We start from the raw sequence: 25,064 nt of genomic DNA on the forward strand, positions 1-25,064 counted from the left end.
GACAAGTCGATGAAGCCGTCTGTGCAATATGCGACGGTGGCGAAAAGGGCGAACAGAATGCTAGGAATGATAAAGAAGGGGATCACGAACAGATCGGAGAAGGTTATCATGCCGCTGTACCGGGTCATGGTGTGCCCTCACCTGGAGTACTGTGTCGAGCACTGGTCGCCATACATAAAGAAGGACACGATACTACTTGAAAGGGTCCAGAGAAGAGCGACTAAAATGGTTAAGGGGCTGGAGGAGTTGCCGTACAGTGAGAGACTGGAGAAACTGGGCCTCTTCTCCCTTGAAAAGAGGAGACTGAGAGGGGACATGATCGAAACATTTAAAATACTGAAGAGAATAGACTTAGCAGATAAAGACAGACTGTTCACCCTCTCCATGGTAGGGAGAACGAGAGGGCACTCTGAAGTTAAAAGGGGATAGATTCCGTATAACGTAAGGAAGTTCTTCTTTACCCAGAGAGTAGTGGAAAACTGGAACGCTTCTTCTGTTATAGGGGAAAACACCCTCTAGGGATTCAAGACAAAGTTAGACAAGTTCCTGCTATACCGGAATGTACGCAGGTAGGGCTGGTCTCAGTTAGGGCACTGGTCTTTGAGTTAGGGGCCGCCGCAGGAGCGGATTGCTGGGCACGATGGACCACTGGTCTGAACCAGCAGCGGCAATTCTTATGTTCTTTTCAGAATCTTAAACAGGGGCATTAATGCCTCCTTTTTCTTACTGGCCATTCCTCTCCCTATGCACCCTAGCATCCTTCTAGCTTTCACCGTTGCCTTTTCAACATTGGAGGAAAGGCGGGACAGGGGAGATATGATAGAGACATTTAAATCCCTAAGTGATGTAAGTGCGCATGAGTTGAGTCTCTTGCATTTGAAAGGAAGCTCTGGAATGAGAGGGCATAGGATGAAATTAAGAGGGATAGGCTCTGGAGTAATCTAAGGAAATACTTTTTTACAGAAAGGGTGGTAGATGCGTGGAATAGTTTCCCGGTAGAGGTGGTGGAGACATAGACTATGTCTGAATTCAAGAAAGCCTGGGATAGGCACATGGGATCTCTTAGAGAGAGTGGAAGAGATAATAGTTACTGCTGATGGGCAGACTGGATGGGCCATTTGGCCTTTATCTGCCATCATGTTTGTATGTTTGTATGTTTGTAACCTGTTTGGCCACATACTATCACACCCAAGTCTTGCTCCTCTTTTATGCACAAAAGTTCTTCACCTCCTAAACTGTACCATTGTCTCAGGTTTTGCATCCCAAATGCATGACCTTGAATTTCTTAGCATAGAATAAGAAAAAGAGAAATATCTGAATACTGGCTGCTGCCCTAACCCTGGCAGAGAAAACAGATGAGTAGTGTGGATATTAAAAGACTTCACTAGTGAACATCTTACATTCATGCCAAAAGAGATCATCACTCATTTATTGACCATCAAACACTGGTATTAAATTGATTTAGTCTATGTCAATGCAATCTAGACTGTATTCTCTATGTATCAATTGGATTTTGCCCAAGGTTTTGCTGCAATTATTCTCAGAAAAAGTTACAACTTCTCTCTCATTATCACATTGAGTCACAAATGAGCTGTGAGGTATAATTGGAAGGAAGCAAAGGGTCACCTTTTCAATAAATCCACAGCACTCATCAAAAGAACTGGCAGTGTTATACAATGAAAGTCTTTGCAGGATAAGACTGAGCCTCATGCATGACTAAAACTTGAGCCTTTATCAGTGACATGAGTCATTCACTAAAAAAATCCTTAGAAATAAAATTACTGAGAGAGGCCAATTTGCAGTAGCTGGCAAGCCACATAGTACTATATACATTAGAGAAAGATTTTGGATTTAGCTCATGCCTTTTTCTTTTTTCATTTTTAGCTCGAGGTGAGTTGCATTCACTCACAACAGGTCCCCAGAGGTCTGTATCTCTCCTAATATTTTTAAAAGAATATAATTTAGGTTTATGTTATTCTTATGTTTGTGTAGTCTGTATAACATATAATGGTTTCAAAATGATTATTAATTCAAAAGATACATATTGTATGGCTGAATTATTTTTTTAATTGTTTTATCTTTTTAAATGAATATGATTTAAGTTTGTTATTTTCATGTTTATGTAGTTCATATGATATTTACTGGTATATGAATGATTGAGTTAATCTATGCGATTTAACACATTGATTCTGGGTTAATTATTCTTTAAGATTATTCTTTTAATTAAGATATGATTAGATAGTGGTCCAATGGGGGGCTTAATATGCAATAATGTTCCACATATGACTACCTCATATGTCAATGGAATTGATGACTCCAGTATGATATTAATCTATCCTCATACTGACTTCCAAAAGTTGAGTATCAAAGGACAATAGAACAACAGATGATCCAGTGTCCCAATGTCTAGATGACAGTGCCAGATTTAGAACTGTCTCACTTTTATAACCTAACAGGGGTCCAAAAAGATCTATGTTACAAGAAAAACCTGGTTTGTCTCAGATGCTGACGCTGTACATCTCATCCTCAAGTCCAAATTTGTGGCCATTGAGATGCAGAAATATGCTGCTTTATCTCAATGCTCCAAATGTCTCTAAGACTAGTTTTTGGTATTTTTAATTCAAGAATTCAGATATTAATTTATACCACCAGGTAGCCTGATGTCCTAGCAAATCTGTCCGGAAGCATAGAACCTGCAAGCTATAATTATTTTTTTTAGATTTCGCCAATCAGAGAACCTCTTCTGAATGGCTTGCTTCAACTGCAACCACTTATAATTTTAAAACTTTGAAATACCGAATGATTGTTGCAGTTGTGAAAAATCAAACATTTTCCCATTTGATAAAACATCATCTAATGTACGTATACTTGCCTGCATCCATTGCTTCCAGAAGATCCCAGACTTGTCAATTTGAATCTTGGAGTTTAGCCATAAGGATTGATAAGCGGATTTCTCTATTGAAACATCTGTTAATTTGTTAATAAATTTCAAGGTTTTCCAGGTGTCAAATAAAATACTATTGTCCTTAACATATCTGGGTAACTTGATACTCAACACATGAAACAATCGTAATGGGGACATAAGTTGCCACTCTAAATACAACCAATCAGGGAGATGTTCCATGAGCTCAGGAAGGATCCAGTACATACCGCCATGGACCGCTATATATGCTGGCTTTTCCTAATTATGACTGGGATAGCCATGCAAATGGTAGCTTGTAATTGGAAAAATTATGATCGCCTCAATTTTCCTTTTTGGTGGGCGAATTTATGCTCAAGCTATAGGTATGAGAAAATGAATGCTGACATGTTGGAGCATAGCAATTTATTTAAACTGGTTTGGGGCCCGTTGACGTCTTTTATCACTTCATTATAGTTGTCTTTAATTTTTGTTTATTTCCACACACATCCATGGAAGGGTGAGAGGGTAGGGGGCTGGGGGAGGTTATTTCTTTGCTTTGTCTTAATCCTTGATGAAATGTAATGGAAGGAAAGGGGGAATTTATTCTTTATGCAGTGTTATTGATTATGATTATAAGTGTTTAACTTGCTGATTAATGTAAATATACGGTTATTGCACTTTTGTTGGTCTTAAAAATCAATAAAGATTTATATTAAAAAAGATATGATTAAATATGTTAATACATTGTTTCTATGTTACTGTATATTGTTCCATTAGACCCCTGATGCAGACTTCATGCCGAAACATGGAAACATGTCAGGTCACATCAGTTAAAGTCATCTTTCATCCCTTTTCTTCTGACTGGTTGTGCTATTTTGTTTGTTTGTTGAAGTGCTATTTATTAGGTCAGCATCATTAGGCACAGGAAGGTACCTTGACTTACGTGTCACTAGGCACTGCATTGATATCCGTGTGCAACCTAAATTGATCATTAAAGTAATGTTTTTTCATTAGTTTAATGGCATGGTCAATTGCCATGCCATTTAAACCAATTAAAAACAAGTTGCACGTGGAACTAAGCCCCCCCTTTTACAATTTGGGAAATGACAAGTGAGTGAATCAGGATTTGGAGGAGTATATCCTGTATATCAGATAATATAGTTCAAGAAGATTATCACTTACAGTCATTCCTAAAGGTGCTGAGGGACTCAGGGATTCTGAAGCTCCAAAACAGAGTTTGAAGCTCCAAAACAGCACTGCAGCAGGTTGTGAGATGGTCACCATGAGTCTTGTAGCTGTAGGCAGTTCTTGCTTCTTCTGCCTCTGGAGATGTTTCAGGATCTTGAATAGTTGATTCAGTAGATGGCCATAGTTGCCCTGCTGCAAATATACAACTATGCCCAGCTTCTCCTGTATACTTTAGTTTTAAGACTGGGTGTAGCAGGTTCCCTGTTAAGAACATAAGAATAGCCTTACTGGGTCAGACCAATCGTCCATCTAGCCCAGTATCCCATCTTCATGGTGGCCAATCCAAGTCACAAGTACCTAGCAAAAACCCAAATAGTAACAACATTCCATGCTTCCCCCATGTCTGTCTCAATAACAGACTATGGACTTTTCTTCCTGGAACTTGTCCAAAACATTTTTAAAACCAGCTACATTAACTGCTCTTACCACATCCTCAGGCAATACGTTCCAGAGCTTAACTATTCTCTGAGTGAAAAAATATTCCTTCCTATTGGTTTCAAATGTATCTCCCAGTAACTTCATTGAGTGTCCATTAGTCTTTGTAATTTTTGATGAAGTAAAAAATCTATCCACTTGTACCTGCTTTACAGTACTTAGGATTTTGTAGACTTAAATCATAATAATAATAATAATAACTTTATTCTTCTATACCGCCACAATCTTGCGACTTCTAGGCGGTTTACAATCAAGAGAGCTGGACATTCAGCGAGTTACAATGTGCAGATAGTCAGAGGAAATACAGAGTGCAGAAACATTAAGGAAGCAAAATTATAGATATACAATTTGCTGAGCGAGAGTATAAGGTATACAGATTGGAAGAAATTTCCAAGTGGGCCTGTTAGTAGAAGGCCGTGCAATTCAAAAAGTACAGTGAAAATTACGATAATAACAATTTATATATATCACAGAACCAAGAGTTCTATGCGGACTTAAGAGGGGAAGAGAGGAAAAGGGTAAGAGGTTGGGAGGACCGTTATTGAGGAGAGAGGGAAGAGCAGGTCAGTTGTTTAGGTATTTCAGGAACAGGTGTGTTTTTAGGTGCTTCCTAAATTCCTCGTAGGTAGTGGGCGAAAGCAGTTGATCTAGGTCTTTACCCCATAAGGCTGCTTGGTGTGAGAGAAGGTGATCATGGTGTTTTTTCAGTTTGCAACCTTTAATTGGAGGGGAAACGAAGTTTGAATGTGTGCTTCTCATATGTTTGTTAGTGGAAAAGGAGAAAAGGTCAGTTATATATTTGGGGGCTAGTCCATATAATACTTTGAAGCAGAGGCAGGCGAATTTAAACTTTACACGTGCTTCCGTCAGCAGCCAGTGCAATTGTCAGTAATAAGGTGTCACGTGATCGAATTTCCTCTTCAGCCCGAAGATAAGTCTAACCGCAGCATTTTGCATCATTTGAAGACGTCGTATATTTTTTGGGGAGATTGCTAAATAGGCTATGTTGCAGTAGTCAAGTTGATTTAGGACGAGGGATTGCACTAGGATTCTGAATGTTGACGTATCGAAATAAGATTTAATGAATCTGAGTTTCCAGAGAGTGAAAAAGCCCTTTCTGATTACGGAGTCCACCTGGTCTTTCATGGTTAGGCATTGATCCAGGGTTACCCCTAGTATCTTTAAGGTGGGCTGAATAGGGAGTTTGTTGATGCATATTGAGGTTTTGTTGTCAAGCGAGTGAGCAGAGGCAACAAAGAATTTTGTTTTTTCTGGATTAAGTTTGAGCTTGAAATCTGCCATCTCATTTATGGCATCGGATGCCTTGGGAGTGGTTTCCGAGATAGAGTTGGTGAATGGGATGATGATCGTAAAATCATCTGCGTAACTGAATAATTTTATCCCCAGTTGGGTTAGTCATATCTCACCTCTGCTGTCTCTTTACCAAGCTTTCTACCTAAGAGCCTAAATTTAGCTTCTAGAATCTCCCTCTCACATTTTCCTATGTCATGGATACCTACATGTACCAAGACAGCCGGCTCCTCTCCAGCACTATCTAAAATCCAATTTGACGCGTGGCAGGCACGTAACCTGACGATTCGCACACCCACCACCTACTCAGCTATCTACATGCCTAATGATCGAATCACCAACTACAAAGTGGGAGTGTATGGTGCAGTGGTTAAAGCTACAGCCTCAGCTCCCTGAGGTTGTGGGTTCGAATCCCGCACTGCTCCTTGTGACTCTGGGCAAGTCACTTAATCCCCATTGCCCCAGGTACATTAAAGAGAGTGGGAGCCCACTGGGACAGTTAGGAAAAAAATGCTTGAGTACCTGAATAATTTGTAATCCGCATAGAATTGTAGGATCTGCGGAATATAAATTATTAAAAAAAACAAAAACTATCCTAACCCTTCTCTCCTGATCAGAAGCCCCTGGAGACACATCTTCAGTGTGAGAGGTGGGACTTCTCTACAATGACCCTGTAGGTCTCCTCTATGTACCTCTCTGTTTCTATCAGCTTCTCCAAGTCTGCAACTCTAGCCTTAAGGGAACAGACTCATTATTTTAGAGCTAGGAGTTCTTTGCAGCGAGAACCACACTTCTCCCCAAGTGGGATATAATCACACATGTGACACTCAGTGCAAAAGACTGGATAGCACCCCTCTTATTGTTGGACTACTGTCTGCATTTTATTGTTGAGTTGATTAATTAAACCCTATTAAGGTCCTAGGAATATAAGACTAATATAGAGAGCCTTAGGATTATATTGTATGCTTTATTTAGTGTTTAATTATTAGCAAGTAATGAAATGTAATAAAAATATGTAATAAACAGTTCTCCTGTTGTCCTAATTAGAATAATTGACTATAAATTAAAATAATAAGTAAAGAAATGAGCTAAGGATGGGCAGGAATGCCCAAGAGTCTCTACAGAAACGTACCCCTATTATTAGTAAATATAATTCATTGTATAAAATAGGATTCATGGTACATAACATACAGTATATACAGTAAATGCCTATAAACACATGCTAATATATAACGCTGTTTTGTAAGTCTAGCCTTAAATTTGATGTTCTTCATCTTTACTCATGTCCCTGTTTCAAATTAGTGCAGAATTCACAGATTTTTAAGAATCTGACAAAGGACTTTAACATTAAATGCTCTTGGTGTGGTCCCTAGAACTGGATGGAGCCCATCCACTCATTTATTACAAGCCATCTTTAAGATTCTTGAAACCTGACGGATTTGAACCAGAACCACTGAGTGCTTTACATAAGCAAATAGCAAATTCCATTTTCTTCCGCTTAAATCCTGAAAAAGCGACAAGTATTTAGCTACTGTTCTTGGGGGATTTGTTATAAACCCCACATGAGCATATACTTATCATGAGTCATGAATCATGTTGAGAATAGAAGCATATTAATTATGCATTAATGGAGCTCACTGTGCCTTGAGAGACTGCTGACAAGAAAATAGCTTTTAGCTCAGAGCGTATTTATCGATTAGTCATTTTCCATGAAGATTCATCAAACTGAAATGCATTTTGCTTGATTTTATGAACAATTGTTGACAGAGTCACTACAAGGCTGTTCCCCAAATGAAAGTACTAGGCTTCAAGCTCACCAGTCATTCTGTAATTATATTGGCCAGGAGTACAGTCCTTCAGAGCTTTGTCCCTGAAATCACAAGAAGTAACTCAACAGTCCCGGTTGGACCTACTTCCTCTATGAGTCTTGTTGTAGTTCCTCTTCAAGATAGAACAACCAGCACTGTGCCCAGCAGGCAATAGAACTCTGAAACGAACCATTGTTTCTAAAATAGCAGGTCAAAGGTTTATACTAATAAGTTATATTTTCATTTTGAAATTAATTTTCAAGCTATATTTTTGTTTCCATCACCACCAATAAACCACAGAGATATCATGTTCTACTGAATGACATCTTAGCACCTTGGGTCTTATTATATGTTTGTTTTCAAGCACACATATACCAAGTGCAGACTATAGACATGCAAGAAATTCTAGACAAGAATTTACAATGAATAAGGTAATTATCTCTCCTTTGTAAGAGTCAATGTGGATCTGAAGTCTACAAAATCCTGAGTGGTACAGAACAGGTACAAGTGAATTGATTTTTCACACCATCAAAACTGACAAAGACTAGAGGACACTTGACAAAGTTACAGAGAAATACTTTTAAAACCAATAGGAGGAAAAAAAATTTTGCACTCAGAGAATGGTTAAGATCTGGACCATGTTGCCAGAGGACATGGTAACAACGGTTAAAGTAGCTGGTTTTAGAAAAAGGTTTGGGGAGGCTCCTGGAGGAAAAGTCCATAGTTTGCTAATGAGACAGATGTGGGGGAAGCCATTGCATGCCCTTGGATCGGTAGCATGGAATGTTGCTACTATTTGGTTTTCTGCCAGATATTGTCACCTGGATTAGTCGCCGCTGTAAACAGGAAACTGGGCTAGATGGACTATTGGTCTAACCCAGTATAGATATTCTTATGTTCCTATGATTTAGCTCACACTTTTTTCCACTTGTAGCTCAAAGTGAGTTAGTTTCAGGCACACTAGGTCCTCAGAGGGCTTACAATTTAAGGGATAATTTTACTAAACTGTGTTAAACACTAAAGCATGCTTAATGAAGCAAAATAGCCTAACATGGGATGTCCTAAAGCATTCCACATTAGTTTCAGCATGTTCATGCGCTACACAAGTAGGTACATAAGGCCTGATTCTATAAGAGGTGCCTAGGTTAGGCTCTGCTAGGTACCTACACTATGGATGTTAAAGCCCTGATTCCATAAAGTCCGTCTAACCTGCTGATATTGGTGCCTAACTCAATAGAAACATAGAAATAGACGGCAGATAAGGGCCACGGCCCATCCAGTCTGCCCACCCTAATGACCCTCCCCTACCTTTGCTTTGTGAATAGATCCCATGTGTCGATCCCATTTGGCCTTAAAATCAGGCACGCTGCTGACCTCAATCACCTCTAGTGGAAGACTATTCCAGCGATCAACCACCCTTTCAGTGAAAAAGAATTTCTTGGTGTCACCTAGTAGTTTCCCTTCTTCCACCTCGATGTGGCCCGTGAGATACTTGAACGTCTCGATCATATCCCCCCTCTCTCTGCGCTCCTCGAGCGAGTATAGCTGTAATTTGTCTAACCGTTCTTCGTACGGGAGATCCTTGAGTCCCGAGACCATCCAGGTGGCCATTCTCTGAACCGACTCCAGTCTCAGCACATCCTTGCGATAATGCGGCCTCCAGAATTGCACACAGTATTCCAGGTGGGGCTCACCATGGATCTATACAATGGCATAATGACTTCCGGTATAGGGCTGACGAAACCCCTGCGTATGCAACTATTGATCTGTCTTGCCTTGGATGAAGCCTGCTCCACCTGACTGGCAGCCTTCATGTCCTCACTGACGATCACCCCCAAGTCTCGTTCTGCTACCATTCTAGTTAGGATCTCACCATTAAGGGTATAAGTCTTGCATGGATTTTGGCTGCCTAGGTGCATAACTTTGCATTTTTTGGCATTGAAGCTGAGATGCCAGGTCCTAGACCAGCGCTCTAGTAGGAGTAGGTCGTGCATCATGTTGTCGGGCATTGAATCTTCGTCCGTTGTGCATTTGCCCACTACATTACTTAGTTTGGCTTCATCGGCAAATAATGTTATTTTACCGCGAAGCCCTTCTGCCAAGTCTCTTATAAAGATGTTGAATAGGATCGGGTCCAAGACCGAGCCCTGTGGCACTCCACTGATCACTTCCGTCATTTCGGAAGGGGTGCCGTTCACCACTACTCTTTGAAGCCTACCTCCAAGCCAGTTCCCAATCCATTTCGTCAATGTATCACCTAATCCTATAGAACTCATCTTGCTCAATAGCTTAATTAGTGGCAATATTGGCACTCAATACCTCACAATCAGCTTTAATTGGACTTAATTGACAGTTAGGCACCTAACTAAAAAAAATCCTCAATTCTATAAAAAGTAGGCACCTAGGCCAAAACGCCTACACTAAAAGTGAGTGTGGTTATGGGGCAGATTATGGGTGTGTTTTTGAATTAGGCACCTCTTTGTGAATCAGGTGCCTAATATCAGTGCCTAACTTTAGGCATAAAAAGCCCTCGCATGTTATGATGCTGAGAACTGCCTAAGCATGCTTAGGTGATGCTAAGTGTGATTCTATAATCAGTATTGGTGCCTAACTTTAGGTGGACTTTATAGAATCAGAGCCTAAGGGGCTCATAATCGAAAGAGAAAAACGTCCAAAAACCGGCCTAAGTCAGCATTTGGACGAACATTTCCCAAATACGTCCAAGTACCGATACTAAAAACGGGTTTTGGACATATTTCTAAATGGCCTAGGCCTTCATAGTGCCGCTGAATGACCAAAGTTAAACGGGGCATTTTGGGAGGAGTGCCGAGGGCGAGAGTTGGGCGGGACGTGGGTCGGATTAGACTTAGTCGTACAGCATGTATAACCGAAAGTTATACAGCCCACGATCGACAGAACTTGGACGTTGTGACTTAGACCATGTAAAACGTGGTCTAAGTCACTAAAAAACACCTTAAGTCACAAAAACCCACCTAAAGTCACCAGATAAGCACTGCAAATACATAAAACAGACCCCCCCACACTACCCCAGTGATCACCGACTCCCCCACCCCCATAAAAATATTAATCACACCTTTAAAATTCAGCCTCCAGACCATCATCACCTGGCCGCCTGGCATAGGAAAGCCTAGTAGTCCAGCACAGAGGCGGCTTAAGCCGTCTTAGGGGTGGTTAGGGACTCATGCAGAGGAGGACCCATGCCCATAAGCCCCTGTAATCACTGCATTGATACTTAAACATGTGTACTTCCCTATACACCCCCCAAACCCTTTTGTACTGGCATATAAGTGGCTCCTGCAGCCATAAGGGCTATTGGGGTGGTAGATAAGTGGGTCTAGGGGATTCTGGAGGTGGTTTGGGGGGCTCACTGTGACCTATAAGGGAGCTGTAGTGAAGAGAAGACATGGCACCCTTTTTGTGAAGTTCACAGCAGTGCCCTGTAAGGTACCCCACTATTTAGGTGGCATGTCTGGGTGTTCAGTCCATCACTTTGCAGACCCGTCCCACGCCCAACAGGGCTTGTTCTAGGCGTTTTTGACTTGAACAAAAAGTTGGATGGAAATGTGATATAAAGATGGACGATTTAGCGGCTTGGATGATCAGATCGGCAGGACATATAATTAGGCGATTTTCGAAACAAAAAAAATTTTGGTCGTATTTTTTGAAAATGTGTCCTAGGCTGTTTTAAACTTTGGACGACTTGCGACTTAGACGCAAACGGACTTAGACGTCCCTTTCGATTATGCCCCTCCACGTGTGCAGTAATTTTTTAAATTTTTTTTGAGAGGGATGTGTCGGAAGCAGCGAGTGGTCTTTCCTGTGTTAACCTAAGAGCGTAAGACTCACTACTGGATCATAATTATTACACATGTCTGAGAAGTAGATTGATAGCTCCAGGAGAGGACATGGCCATTCTTTCAAAAATGCCCCTCCACAAGTTAGAATTGGGACATCCTGCTCATAAAGTCCCCCCAAAATGTCAATCTTACAGCCATTTCAAACAAGAAAAATGTTGTGATAACCTGTTTGAAAATGTATGAGGATATTCTTGCACTGAAAACATCCAAAATGAACAGCCATTTTCCAAAACGAAATGTTCAAAATATGGACACAAAAAAAGCAGGTACAAAAACGTCTGTCTGCCATATGTACAGAAATGGCTCTCTCAGGGCATATGGGGAGGGGATTCAAGATGGCGGACACTACTTTGCTGAGCACAGAAGCGTAGCGTTTTTTTCTAATCTTTTCAATAATTGGAAGTAACTATGTACTTTAAAGATATGCCACATACCAAGAGGAAGGGGAATGTGAGAGCGGGACAGCTACCACTACTCACATCGTCTCCAGCCCAGTCGACGATTCAGCGTTTTCTACAACCGCTGAGCCCAGCTGACACCTGGATAACCCCACAGCGGCAGACTTCCGTGTTGGGCTCGAGTGAGGGAGCACTCGAGTCCCTAGATTTGATGACATCGTTGATGCTGCCACTTCTCTCTGCGCTTCCATGTCCAGCAGGACCACAGAGTGAGGAGTTTGGCCCTGAGGGAGAGGAGCAGGAGACCCAGGAGCAGCCATTGGGAGGAGTTACTGCCCCAGCTGGAACTCTGGGTCGGAAGAACCCTGAAGGAGTAGGAGGAACAACAACTACCCCAGTAGTGACACTAGAGACACTTTTTGAGGCTATCAAGAAAATAGATGTGAAAGTGGAGAAGACGGCCTCAGATATGCAGGTACTGGTTAAGAAAATGGATACTTTTACAGATAGTTTGGCTAAAGTTAAGCTTGAATGTATGGATAAAATACTAACTGAGACAGCCTCCTTGAAGAGTTCAATTACTACTATCATTAAAGAACAAAACTTTACAGCTCGTAAAATAGAAATGATAGAGAATTTTAATAGAAGATTGAACTTGAGGGTCCTAAATTGTCCAAGAATTCCGGTAATGTCACCAATAGAGATTTTCAAAAAATTTCTTAAAGAATCCTTGAATTTTCCACAAGACCAGATTCCGCCCATAAATAAAGCATATTTTTTACCTGTTTCAAAAAGATCTTCTGACATATCGAGGGGTGAGAATTTGGTTCCTGATAAAGATCTGCAAAATCTTACCGCAATATTAGAGGAGTCATCCACGGACGTCAAAGAAAGAGCAACGTTAATTGTTAATTTTATCTTCAAACAAGACCTTAATTTTGTGATGAGGCTATTCTTTAAAAAAACTGAAATATCTTTTTGTGGTCAACGTCTTTGGTTATATCATGATGTAACTAGAATAACTCAAGATAGGCGGAAAATGTTTTTAGCAATGAGAGAGGAGACAAGGAAGCTAGGTGCTACCTTTCTATTAGCATATCCATGCAAATGTGTTGTTAAGTGTATGGGTTTAAAATATGTGTTCTTCACACCAGACCATTTACGATCCTTTTTAGATCTCAAAGGTTTTTCTAGTGGAGGGAGTGTAACTCAAGAATAATGCTGGGTTGTAGCATATAAGCCTTTTCTTTGTATTTTCAGCAATTTGCTCCCTGTATTTCTTTATTCCCCTCTTCTTTTTGATTGAGGTCTAAGGAAGAGTTAAGTTTCACAATAATTTTTGCTTTATGTTAAAATGGCAAATGTCCTTTTTCTTTTTGGAACATGACTCTGTATTCTGTACCAAGTAGTTTATACTTGTAAAGCATGTTAAATTGAATAAAAATAATTTAAAAAAAAAATAAAAAATGGTTATATAGATGTCCCTATAGAGCACATATTTGTACAGAAATAAAAATGTTAATATAGGAGTTACACCTGGGTCTCGCTGTTTAAAGTCCACTGCATCAATCACTAGGTTACTCCTTACACTGGCTTGCTGCTCTATTAAGAATGGTCATAACGCCTAAAGCCACTGTCACTTTCACTTCATAGGTGAGTGTGTGTATGTGTGTGTGGGGTGGGGTGGGAGGAGGGTCAATAACAACTGGGAGATGAAGGAGGGGTCATGCCTTCATCCCTCCAATGGTCAGCTGTTAAGTCAGAGCACCTTTTTATACCCTGGATGTGTTTGGTATAGGTCTAGATAAAAATATCCTTCTTTTTTCACCTTGGATGTTTATTCCTATTCCATTATCACTGAAAGATGTCCTAATTTTGGGCTTGCTCTACTGTTGCCCAAAACACACCTCTAACTTGCCTCCTTTGCTATCTGGATGAACTGCAGTGGAAAACATTCAATTCTGCCTTTCAAAAATTATGCTTTGGACATTTTCAACAGATGGACTTTATAAGATGTCCATCTGCTTTGAAAATGAGTGCCATAGGCAAGTATTATGAGGAAAAAACTAATTCAATATGTAAAAAAGTAATAAAATACATCAAAAAAATAAAATGTATTTTATTTTGAAGTAATAAAATACAAGCTGATGCACAAATGCGTGTACATTTTAGCATTTGTAGCTAATGTTTTACTGATTTTGTGGAATGGTCACGCAGTGCTGATGGTAGAAACAGAAACAGTGAAGAATGGGTTAAGTGCAGAGGATCTGTAGCCATGAAGAAGTGAGATAAACTGGATTCTATGGTAGAGTGCTAAGATCCAAAATGGGCAGACTAGAGGGGCCTAATTGTCCTTATTCTGTTTCCTCTAACATGTTTTTATTTCATTTGAATTCCAATAGCTTAAACTTGCTTCAACTTCATTATATTTTTTTTCCACCCAAAATTTAAGTACAGTACTAGTAGTCAGTGGTATATGATCTTCAAGCAGTTTGGGTTGTATCCACAGAAAGGCGGTATATCAAATCCATGATCCTTTAATATCCATTAAACAGCCACTAATATTCTTTGTTTTATAAGACTTTCCCAAATAGGTGAAGTCTGACTTCCTTTGCAGTTAAGTTTACATTATCCCATGCTTGGATAAATACTGTTTGTTGAGACCCATTATTGCAAGGGTCCAAAAATGCTGGTGTTCCCAGTGCAGTCAAATGATTTTATATAGGTTCTCTGTCTCAGTCAAAAAACCTAGACAGTACTATTCTCAACTTGTATGAACTCCTGTTACTGACTAACAAGTGTACTCCCTTCACCTCTTCGAAGGAGCTCTGCTCATCTAGTAAGTCACTCTTACCTGTAATCTTATCCTCTGAAACCAACTTCAGACTCCATTGTTTTCATTTTGCTGTGTCTTAAACACTTCCATGAATCCCATGGACAGCTAGGATCACCAACAAAGATGTTCTTGATCATACAAACCTAAAGTTGTCCCTGGAAGCCAAGATTACCAGACAGAAACTGACCTATTATGGACATGTGATGAGGGCAATTCACTAGAAAAGAAGGTGCTACTTGGAATGGTCAGTGGTAATAGGAAGCAGGGGAGACCAAAGGCCCGTTGGCTGAATACCATCAAGAATGACATGGGAATGAATATCAAGCAATTGAAAGAAAATGTGGAAAACAGGAAAGCATGGTGAGGACTGGCCTACAGAGTATCCAAGGGTCGGACATGACTGAACAGATAGTAGTAGTGTCTTAAATCTGGAACAGACTTGCTGAGTCGGTATATCATGCTCTGTTTTTGGCCCAATCCAAATTCAGACCAACAACCTACTTTTTTGAGGCTGCTTTTCACTCATTCTTTTATTCATCTGTTCTGTACTCGTATTGTTTTCGTCTTGCCTCTTTTTCAGGATTCTGCAGGTATTTGTAACCTGAACTGGTCACTGTTGGGGAAACAAGGGGGAATTGATCAATCTAAGACCCAGATTCTATAAAGTCTGCCTATTGAATCTATAAAACTTAGGTGCCCATTATAGAATCACACTTAGCGTTGCCTAAATGTGCTTAGGCAGCATTTAGCGTGCTAACATTTAGGTGTCCCTAATTTATGCTAGGGGTTTTCTGCACCTTAAGTTAGCTACCAATATCGGAGCCTAACAGCACATAATTCACAAAGAGGTACTTAACTCCAAAACATACCCATGATCCACCTCCCTAATCACACCCATTTTTAGTGGAGGCACTTTGGGCTAGGCCCCTACTTTTTATAGAATCAAGTTTTTCAATTAAGTCCAGTTGAAACAGATTCTGAGGTGTCGTCACCAATTAAGCCTATTGATCAATTGTTAGGTGTCGATATTGGCACCTAACTTTAGATGGACTTTATAAAATCAGGCCTAAGTGATTTAGCGGGCTCTGTGTTAGTGTAAGCAAAATGCTAAAACGCCCATAGGAATATAACGGGCACCTTAGCGTTTAGTGCGTGCTAATTAGTGTATGCTAATTGTAGTTAGCATGTGCTAAATTGCTTAGCACCCATTGATGAATTCCTCCCTAAGCTAGATGGACCCTTTATCAGACCTAATGAGGCAACTCTTATGTTCTTAATCATTCCCATAATAAATGTAACTCTCTAATCCTTAATTTGTCCTGTTTATCTGTCTTGAACAGATTTTAAGCTCAATCAAGTAGGGACTGTCTCTTATGTGTTTGTGTACATTGTTGTGTACAGCTAGTAGTAGTACTCTACAGAAATAAATACCGTAGTAGTAGATGACTTTAGCCAAAAAATCAGTTTGTTACAGCACCTACAATATACTGTAGTGTACATCAGTGGTTCCCAACCCTGTCCTGGAGGACCACCAGGCCAATCAGGTTTTCAGGCTACCCCTAATGAATATGCATGGAGCAGATTTGCATGCCTCTCACTTCTATTATATGCAAATCTCTCTCATGCATATTCATTAGGGGTAGCCTGCAAACCTGATTGGCCTGGTGGTCCTCCAGGACAGGGTTAGGAACCACTAGTATACATGACTCCACATAGCAGTTCTGAGAATACATAGTCACAATCCAGGAGGATGGATGGCCCAGTGGCTTAGCAGCTAATGCCTTGCACTGCTATAGGGAAGACTAGTATACAGTACAATTTCCAGGTCACATCTTCCATTCCTCAGTTCAACCAAGGCTAAGAATTTTGCAAAGGCAGGATTTGCAACCTCTTGAGGGTCAGGAGGGAGTGACTGAGGGTCTTTGATGGTAGGGTTTCAGATAGAGCACTAGTACATGGACCTCAGCCAAGGACTATTGCTGCAGTGACTGGGCTAAGTAAAATGGATGGGGGATGTAAAACACAAGGAAGAAAAGAACACAAGGTAGGTGCAAATTAAGGCTTCTGCCATGACCCAGGACAGACCAGTTTCAACTGAGCTAGAAAAGCCATCAAGGAGCAGGAAGAAACTACTGGTCCATTTGTTTAAAAAAATTGGAGATAAGAAGAGATAGATGAAACACATAATTTTCATTGGCAGAGGATAGCTGATCTCTCAGTACAGAATGTACCTGAACACACTGACAGAAATGTATAATTAATAATGACTATGAGTCATGCTCTTCCAAGGTCCCCCTGCCTTCTGCATTTCAATTCTATTGTCCCAAAGCTCTGCAACTCAGAGGTAGAAAACACTTGCCTTCTCATTCTACAACTTTATTGCCTAAATATAAGCGCTATAAAATGATAAGAATACTAGCTGTGAGGGTGAATGTATGTGCGTGTATATGGTAGCTGAGCGCCCAGTGCTTTTCTAGTCTTTAATTTGCTTAGTGCATAAAACAAGGGACCATACATGTGGGTGAGGCATAGGCGGGATCCCACTTATGTAGCTTACTGAATACTGTAGGTTACACGATACAGTGCCGCATTTAGTCATGTACATTTACGCCTGCTATTGACATAACATAAGTGGATGTGTCTAATTGTAGGCAGATAGATGCTGAGTTACACGAGTATTCAGTATTGTAATCTTGGCATCCAAATGCTGCGAAAGAATTAGCACTGAGTGAGCTGCATCTAGGCCCCTGTCTTTGGTGCCATTTATAGAATTGCTACAAACCTTAAACAGTAGGGAACTTCATAATAGGGGGATTGGAGCTTATAGATAAGTGTGGGGCACTGTTATTTCAATGTTAAGGGTGCAGAATTATTAACAATTGGGACATTTAATTTATTGTATCATGAAATTTATTATGTGGTATGAATAACTGCAAAAAGTATATTTAGGAGAAAATTTTTTCAGCCTGTGATTGAGATTGGTCAGCAAGACAGGTGGTATGAGTATCTCTTTATAAGACATTTCCTACCCTTATTAAATGATCAAACAGATCCCTGCTGCATAGGGATTGCAGGAGTACTAACAGTTGCTTCAGAGTATTCCACATTTTATGCATCTTTAAGTGCTCTTACAGTTATAAAATTGGCCACTTTGGGCCAGATTATATAAATGGTGCCTAGGTTAGGCATTGCTAGACACCCCGTTTGGTGACACCTAGCTGAGTTCTACGCAGAACTCAAAATTGATTAATGATCCTGCAAGAGGGATGCCCAGTCACTCCAGCCTGCAGGCCTGCCTCTTCTCGGTGCATCCTGGGATGCACTGTGAAGGGCCTAAAGCCCTGATTGGCTCAGGTGCCTATGGCCCCTCCCAGGAGGAGGAGCCTTAGCTGCCCAAGCCAATCAGGACCTTAGGCCCCTTCTTGGTCCATCACTGGGAGGGGCCTAAGCCCTGATTGGCTCAGGTGCCTAAGGCTCCTCCCAGGAGGAGGTGCCTTAGGCCTATGAGCCAATGACGGTCTTAGGCCCTTCCTAGTGCATCCCAGGATCTTTCTGTCCTTTCTTTTTTTTATTGGATTAAAAGTTTTGATGGAACATTTCTTGCTCTTTTCATACCTAAATTTAGTCATGAGTCCTAGTGCTAAGCACTATTCTATATACCACACTTAACTTTAGGTGCAGTTGATAGAATAGTGCTAAGCATTTTTTCTGCGCCAAGTTTTTGGGTGACATATTTAGAATTTCCCCCATGTTGACCATTTTTGGACTCTTTTGCACTAGACTGCACTATGTGTTCTCTCCTAAGCTAGTCAGTACAGTATATCTGGCCACAGCTGTGTTGGGTGGTAGAAAATTTCCCTTTTAGAGTATACAAGAAATTGTAGGTCACTTCCTTCATGGGCGAGAATACTAAATGATGGGAGAATGAGGCTCCCTTGACTGATTTATTGAGCTGCTATGTCCTCACTAGTATTAGAAATGTAGTGTCATTTCCTCATACTGATTAATGGAAGTGACAAGGTATTTTTAAGTTGACCCAAACTTCCTGCTTCTCTACACCATATTCAATCAGGATTTCTATCATTTCTTCTAATTGCAATTGCATATCAACAAGCTACCAGGAAGGGGACATGCTTAATGAGGCGTGAGACCATGAAATTATTAAAAAACTTTGGGCCCATAGGCCAAGCCTCTTTCACTGCTATAATTTTAAAAACAGATGCATTTTTAAGTCTGTCAGGGAGTGGAATTTAAAGCACCAGTGAAGAGCTTTTGCTTCTTTTAAATGTTTTGCTAATATTTTTATCTATTTATTTTATATTCCTAGTCTGTCCTACTTTGTTTTGTGGTCCGTAGGTTTTTGCTTCTATTTTCTGTATGATGTAGCGATGGTTTAAGTGGCTAGGGCTCTTCAGCCAGAAGAAAAGACTGCTCAGAGGTGATATGAGAGAGGTCTATAAAATACTGAGTGAAGTGAAGCAAGTAGATGTGAGTCACTTGTTTACTCTTTCCAAAAATACTAGGAATAGGGGGTATGTATTGAAGCTATTAAGTAGTAGACTTAAAACAAATAGGAGAAAGTATTTATTTATCAACATGTAATTAAACTCTGGAATTTGTTGCTGGAGAATGTGGTAAAAGCATTTAGCTTAGCGGGGTATGAAAAATAGTTTGGATAACTTTTTAAAAGAGAAGTCCAAAAGTCATTATTAAGATGGATATGGAGAAATCTATTGTTTATTCATAGGATAAGTGGTATCAAATATGTTTTACTCTTTGGGATCTTGCCAGGTACTTGTGACCTGGGTTGGTGACTGTTAGAAACAGGATACTGGGTTTGATGGGGCTGTGGTCTGTTCCAGTATGGCAGCTGTTATGTTCTTATGTAATCTTGAGATTTATGCATATTAATTTGTTCTCAAGTACTTAGTCTACACACGGAACTATGATCTGTACCCAAACTTGCATACTCAAATTTGGCATCCGTGGTGAGGTGTTATCATGGTTTTTTCCTATCTGTTGGGACGATCCTTCAGTGTTCGTAAGGGTCAATTGGCTTCTGAAAGTAAGATAGTGAAGAAAAGGTTTACCCCAAGGATCTGTGCTGAGCTGTTATTTAACATCTATATGGCTACATTAGGAAAAAGATTTCAATCCTTGGGTGTTGATTACAGGTTGTATGCAGATGACATTAAGGGTTTTTTTTCCTGTGAAGAAAAATTTCCAGGAAGCTGAGTTGAATTTGAACAGATATATGAGTGAAGTGAATGTTTGGATGGATGAACGTGGAATTGAATGTTGGTAAGGCTGAGATAATAGTTGTGAATGATGGAGATTACGAGAGACTTCCTGAGAAATTCTCAGTTATGGGAACACAATTGACAGTGAGGAGAGAGATGACAGTCTTGGGTGTTTGCTTGGATTATGCACTTGCAATGGGGAAGCAGATTCTTAAGGTTATCCAGGGAGGATATGCACTATTGCATATTCTATATAGATTGAAATCAATGCTTGTCTTATAGAATAGCACACAGCCCGATGCACATTCATATTTTAATGAGTGCCATTTAATAGTATATGATGGCAGATAAAGATCTGAATGGTCCATCCAGTTTGCCCAATATTCACATGCATTATCAATCTGTGGTTAAACCAACAATGAATTTGGTATAAAATACTTGACCCTGCTCTTTCTTTGCCATTTATGGGACATAGACTACAGAAATCCGCCAGCACTCTCTTCAAATTCCAGCTTCTGGAGTTGCTGTCAAAGCTCTCTCCAGCCCATCCTAAACTGTCTTGTCTAGGGTTACCAGATTCGTTCTGCTCCCCAGCCCTGCCCCATTCCACCTATTTCTAGGAGATGATTCAGTGTATAAGACTAAGGGCTAGATTCACAAAGCAAACCGATCGTGTACCGATCGGTTTACGACCCCTTTACCAACAAATTTCCCTCCGGCCTGATTCACTTACCTCTCCTGCGATCCGCTTCGAATCCATGCATGCAAATGAGGTGAAACGCATGCAAAGTAGGCAGGGATGCGATTCACAACACAATCAATCCGATCCGTCTGGGTTGGCTGATTAACTGAAGAAGCGACTGCTGGGGACCAGTCGAAAGCATCTTAAGTGCCACTGAAAATGACTGGGTAGCCATGAACAATTACCTAATAAACATAAAAATAAATTTAACGTAGCTAGTTGTGTATGTGTTGAATTAATAACGGTAAATATGTTAACTTGAAAGAGAAATTCACTAAGAATACTCAGCAATCTATAGAAATTCAGATTCTGAAGATAGGCATCCATTATGTACAAATGTCCTTATATTTGTAACAAAATTATTGATATAGCAAATATATTCCACAACCACTCATATTTTTTTTTTTTTAGAAACAGCAGAATACTCTAGCTCTTGACTTTGATTTGTGTGATGGTATACCTTTAATCTTTGTTCTGGAGAAATTTGCTGAGCGCACAGGGAATGACCTTTGGCCTCTACTTTGAAGCCCCCATGAAGGCATCTGTGACTTCAGCCGCACTCAGTGAGACATCAGCCCATTTCCAGGGTATGGAGAAAAGCAATTTAAAACCTTATTGAAAGCTCAAGGTCTCTATGCAGAGCAGTTATCCGAAGGCATGCATGATGCAAGCAAATACAACAGTGCCCCGTCTTAATGGGCCAGATGACAAACATTCATCTTTATGAAGATAATGTGTCCAGTTATTGTCTGTTGAATATACGTACATGACATGAATTTCACTAGAGCACAGTATGGGCAGAATCCTCCCCAGTCCATCTTATCAGTTGGTCTGTCTGTCTGCCTGGTTAAAACAGAAATACTAACAATTTTTTTTTTTTTGTTCTCAGTAGTTCAGTTGGCAAGGAAAAGAAACACAATACCATCTGATTATTATTATTCCATTCCTGAGGAAAATTAAAGGGCAGTATTTTTGCTTACTTAATGGCTTCCCATCATCACTACCACTGATAACCACTATTATTAGTCATTTAGGGGCTTGCTTTATAAACGGTGCCTAAATCATCCGGCGCCTAAAAGAAAGGCACCAGCCGCTTGTCAGTCACGCTTAGGTGCTGTTTACAAAATTGCGACCCGCAATGCCTGTGTAAAAACTTAGGTGTCTGACATGTAGGCGAGGGTTTTAAAGGCCTGCTTTTCAGGTGTCTTAAGGGCTCCTCTTACTAAGCTGCCATAGCGTTTTTAGCGCGTGCAGAATTTTAGCGTGCGCTAAACTCATGGTACGTGGCTAGAACTAACGCCAGCTCAATGCTGGCGTTGGTGTCTAGCGTGCGCAGCAATTCTGCACGCACTATGCGCGCGCTACAACCGCTATTGCAGCTTAGTAAAAGGAGCCCTAAGTTTTTGGAGAATCGTGCTTAGCGGCGCCTAACTCAAGCTCCACCCATAGAAACGCCCCCTTAGACATTAGGCGCTGCTAAATGCATTGCGATAGGCGCCCATCGCCTGATTAAATTTTTAAACCAATTATTGAGGCTATTAAGGGTATTTTGCCAATTTCCCCCCCCCCCTTTTTTTACAAAACTGTAGTGTGGTTTTTAGTGCCGGCTGGGTGGCAACAGCTGTGACGCTCATAGAATTCCTATGAGCACTGGAGCTGTTACCGCCACGGCCAGTGTTAAAAACCATGCTAGAATTTTGTACAAGGGGGAGGGGTAAGTTAGATGCCTAAGAGGCACCTTAAGGCACCCTTTATAGCAGGGGTAGGCAATTCCGGTCCTCGAGAGCTGGAGCCAGGTCAGGTTTTCAGGATCTCCACAATAAATATGCATGAGATAGATTTGCATCTCAAGGAGGCAGTGCATGCAAATCCATCTCATACATATTCATGATGGAGATCCTGAAAACCTGACCTGGCTCCGGCTCTCAAAGACCGGAATTGCCTACCCCTGCTTTATAGAATCAGCTCCTTACCACAAGATATACTACTGTTGTTTTTGAAAATTTAGAACTGAAAAATAGACTATCTAGTGTGGAAACAAAAGTGGATGGTCATGAGACCAGAATAAAATCTGTGGAGTCCCAGGCCTCGGTGTGGGTTAGGGACAGTGGAAATCTTAATTTTAAAGTTGAAATGCTGGAAAACATGACCAGTGGATGTAATCTTCGGATTATAAATTTTCCAAAATTATCAACTATTTCCCCGATATGTTTAAGAAATACCTGAAAGAGATTTTGAAACTGCCCGAAACCTCTTATCCACCCCTCACTAAAATATATTATTTACCAACTAGGTCACTTGTTCAAGAACCAGGCCAGCAGAATTTGTCTGCTGATAGTTTGGACCTAACAAATTTTCTCGAGAGGTCGGATAATGAGTTACCAGCAACTGCGACGCTGCCAGTACAGTTTGCTATAGACTCTGACAGAGAATGGATGCTTAAGATGTTTTTCAAGTTTAAGGACATACCTTTTATGACAAAAACTGTGAGAATGTATCCTGATGTGTCAAGGTTGACTCAAAAGAGAAGAAAACAGTTTCTCATTTTGAGACCGAGGGTCTTACAGTTGGGTGCTACGTTCGTACTCAGATACCCCTGTAAATGTGTGATGGTCTATCAGGGGAATAGACATGTTTATTTTGAACCTCAGCAGTTGATAAAATTTATTTCTGCAAAAGAGCAAACTTAATATTCTTGAGAGAATTGTTGTTACAACCTGCTTAGTTTAATTAGGTTCCTTGCCTCTACTCAATACCATCTGTATTTTCTTAGTAACGTTTGATTGAAAATTCAGCAAATGTAGCTTTCTCCCCCCCTTATTGAGGTCTAATTTTTTTCCAATCCAGTATACTTAGAATTTTAAAGGAAAAATTTTTTTTTTCCTATTGTACTGTACTATTGTTTTGTCTAATTTTTCCATTTAAATTTTATCATTTTGATTATTTTGTTAACAATGGTTGAGACTGGTATTGGAATATTTCTTTGAATTGACTGTTTATTATGTCAAACTATAAAATTAAATAAAGAAAAAAAAAAAAAAAAAGAATCAGCTCCTTACTGTATATAGTACTGCCAGATATATACCAGGGATGTGCAATTGTTTGAAATGACATGAGAAATGGCTGTTTTTTTAAAGGAAATGACAGCCCAACATTTTGCTGCTTTGTTTTTTTTTTTTTTTACTGTGTAATCAATGCTACATCTTATTGTAAAAATAAGGGATTTGATACAATTACAATTATAACTTGCAAATCATTTATATTCCGCTATTGCCAACAAATAGTTCATAGTGGATTATATACAAAGAAATAGGTCAATTAAACTAAGATATACTTAAGTAACAAACCCCATCCTTTACTAACGCGTAGTGTGGGTTTTAGCACTGGCAGTGGCGGTAACTGCTCCGCTCATAGGAATTCTATGAGCGTCAAAGCTGTTGCCACCCCAGCCGGCACTACATGTTAGTACAGGAAGGGAAAAGACATTATTCCTTTATTAACTATTTAACTATTAAGTATTAAAATTATTTTTTCTATATATCTATATTGCTTTTCCAAACTATCAACAGTGCATTTACAATAATAAATATAATAAATCCAGATAAAACACTTTCAACTTTCAATAAACCATAAGCAATCATTTTTACTCCTCCCGTCCTCTCACCCAAATAACAAACTATAGATTCCATCAATAACCTTCCTCAGTTGTTTTCTGGAAAAGTCAAAGAAACCCCCCTCCCTCCCACCCCTTGGATGTGTAAGTTATAATCGTTCAGTTATTATTGATAAAGTTAGTCAAGTATTAAAATTAAATTTCTGAAACAACAAAGTTTTAAGCACTTTTTTTTTTTAATGGTAAAAGTTACTATAGGAATGCACAAAAGGGAGAAAGAAAATCCAACGTAGTCTGCAGTAAACAACAACAAACAGAAAACAACAAACAGACTGCAGACAATGTACAAGATGCAGGCGTTGTTTATTAGTAAATGCAGTAACATATACAACCTTATAGCCAACCAAGGGACCCGACACGGTCCGTGTTTCGGATGACACGCCTTCCTCAGGGGTCCATGGTGGTTAAGGTATAAAGCAAACTGCGTAAAAGATAACAAACACACGCCAATCACGATCAAATGGGGTCAAGCAAGTCTTACACCATGGACCCCTGAGGAAGGCGTGTCATCCGAAACACGGACCGTGTCGGGTCCCTTGGTTGGCTATAAGGTTGTATATGTTACTGCATTTACTAATAAACAACGCCTGCAT

General features: G+C 40.1%; 1 protein-coding gene across 2 annotated transcripts in view; it reads left to right on the forward strand.

Annotated features, from left to right (window-relative positions):
- LOC117362761 overlaps positions 1-23,753 on the forward strand; it is a 150,710-nt gene extending 126,957 nt beyond the window's left edge. For both annotated transcript variants that reach the window (XM_033949675.1, XM_033949676.1), the window contains one exon: positions 23,092-23,753. In XM_033949675.1, coding sequence (XP_033805566.1) covers positions 23,092-23,488 — 397 coding nt within the window. In that variant the 3' untranslated portion in view covers positions 23,489-23,753. The remainder of the gene's footprint in view (positions 1-23,091) is intronic.
- The last annotated feature ends 1,311 nt before the right edge of the window (positions 23,754-25,064 follow it).

Source organism: Geotrypetes seraphini, chromosome 6 (genome assembly GCF_902459505.1).
Source record: "Geotrypetes seraphini chromosome 6, aGeoSer1.1, whole genome shotgun sequence".
NCBI classification, from domain to species: Eukaryota; Metazoa; Chordata; class Amphibia; order Gymnophiona; family Dermophiidae; genus Geotrypetes; species Geotrypetes seraphini.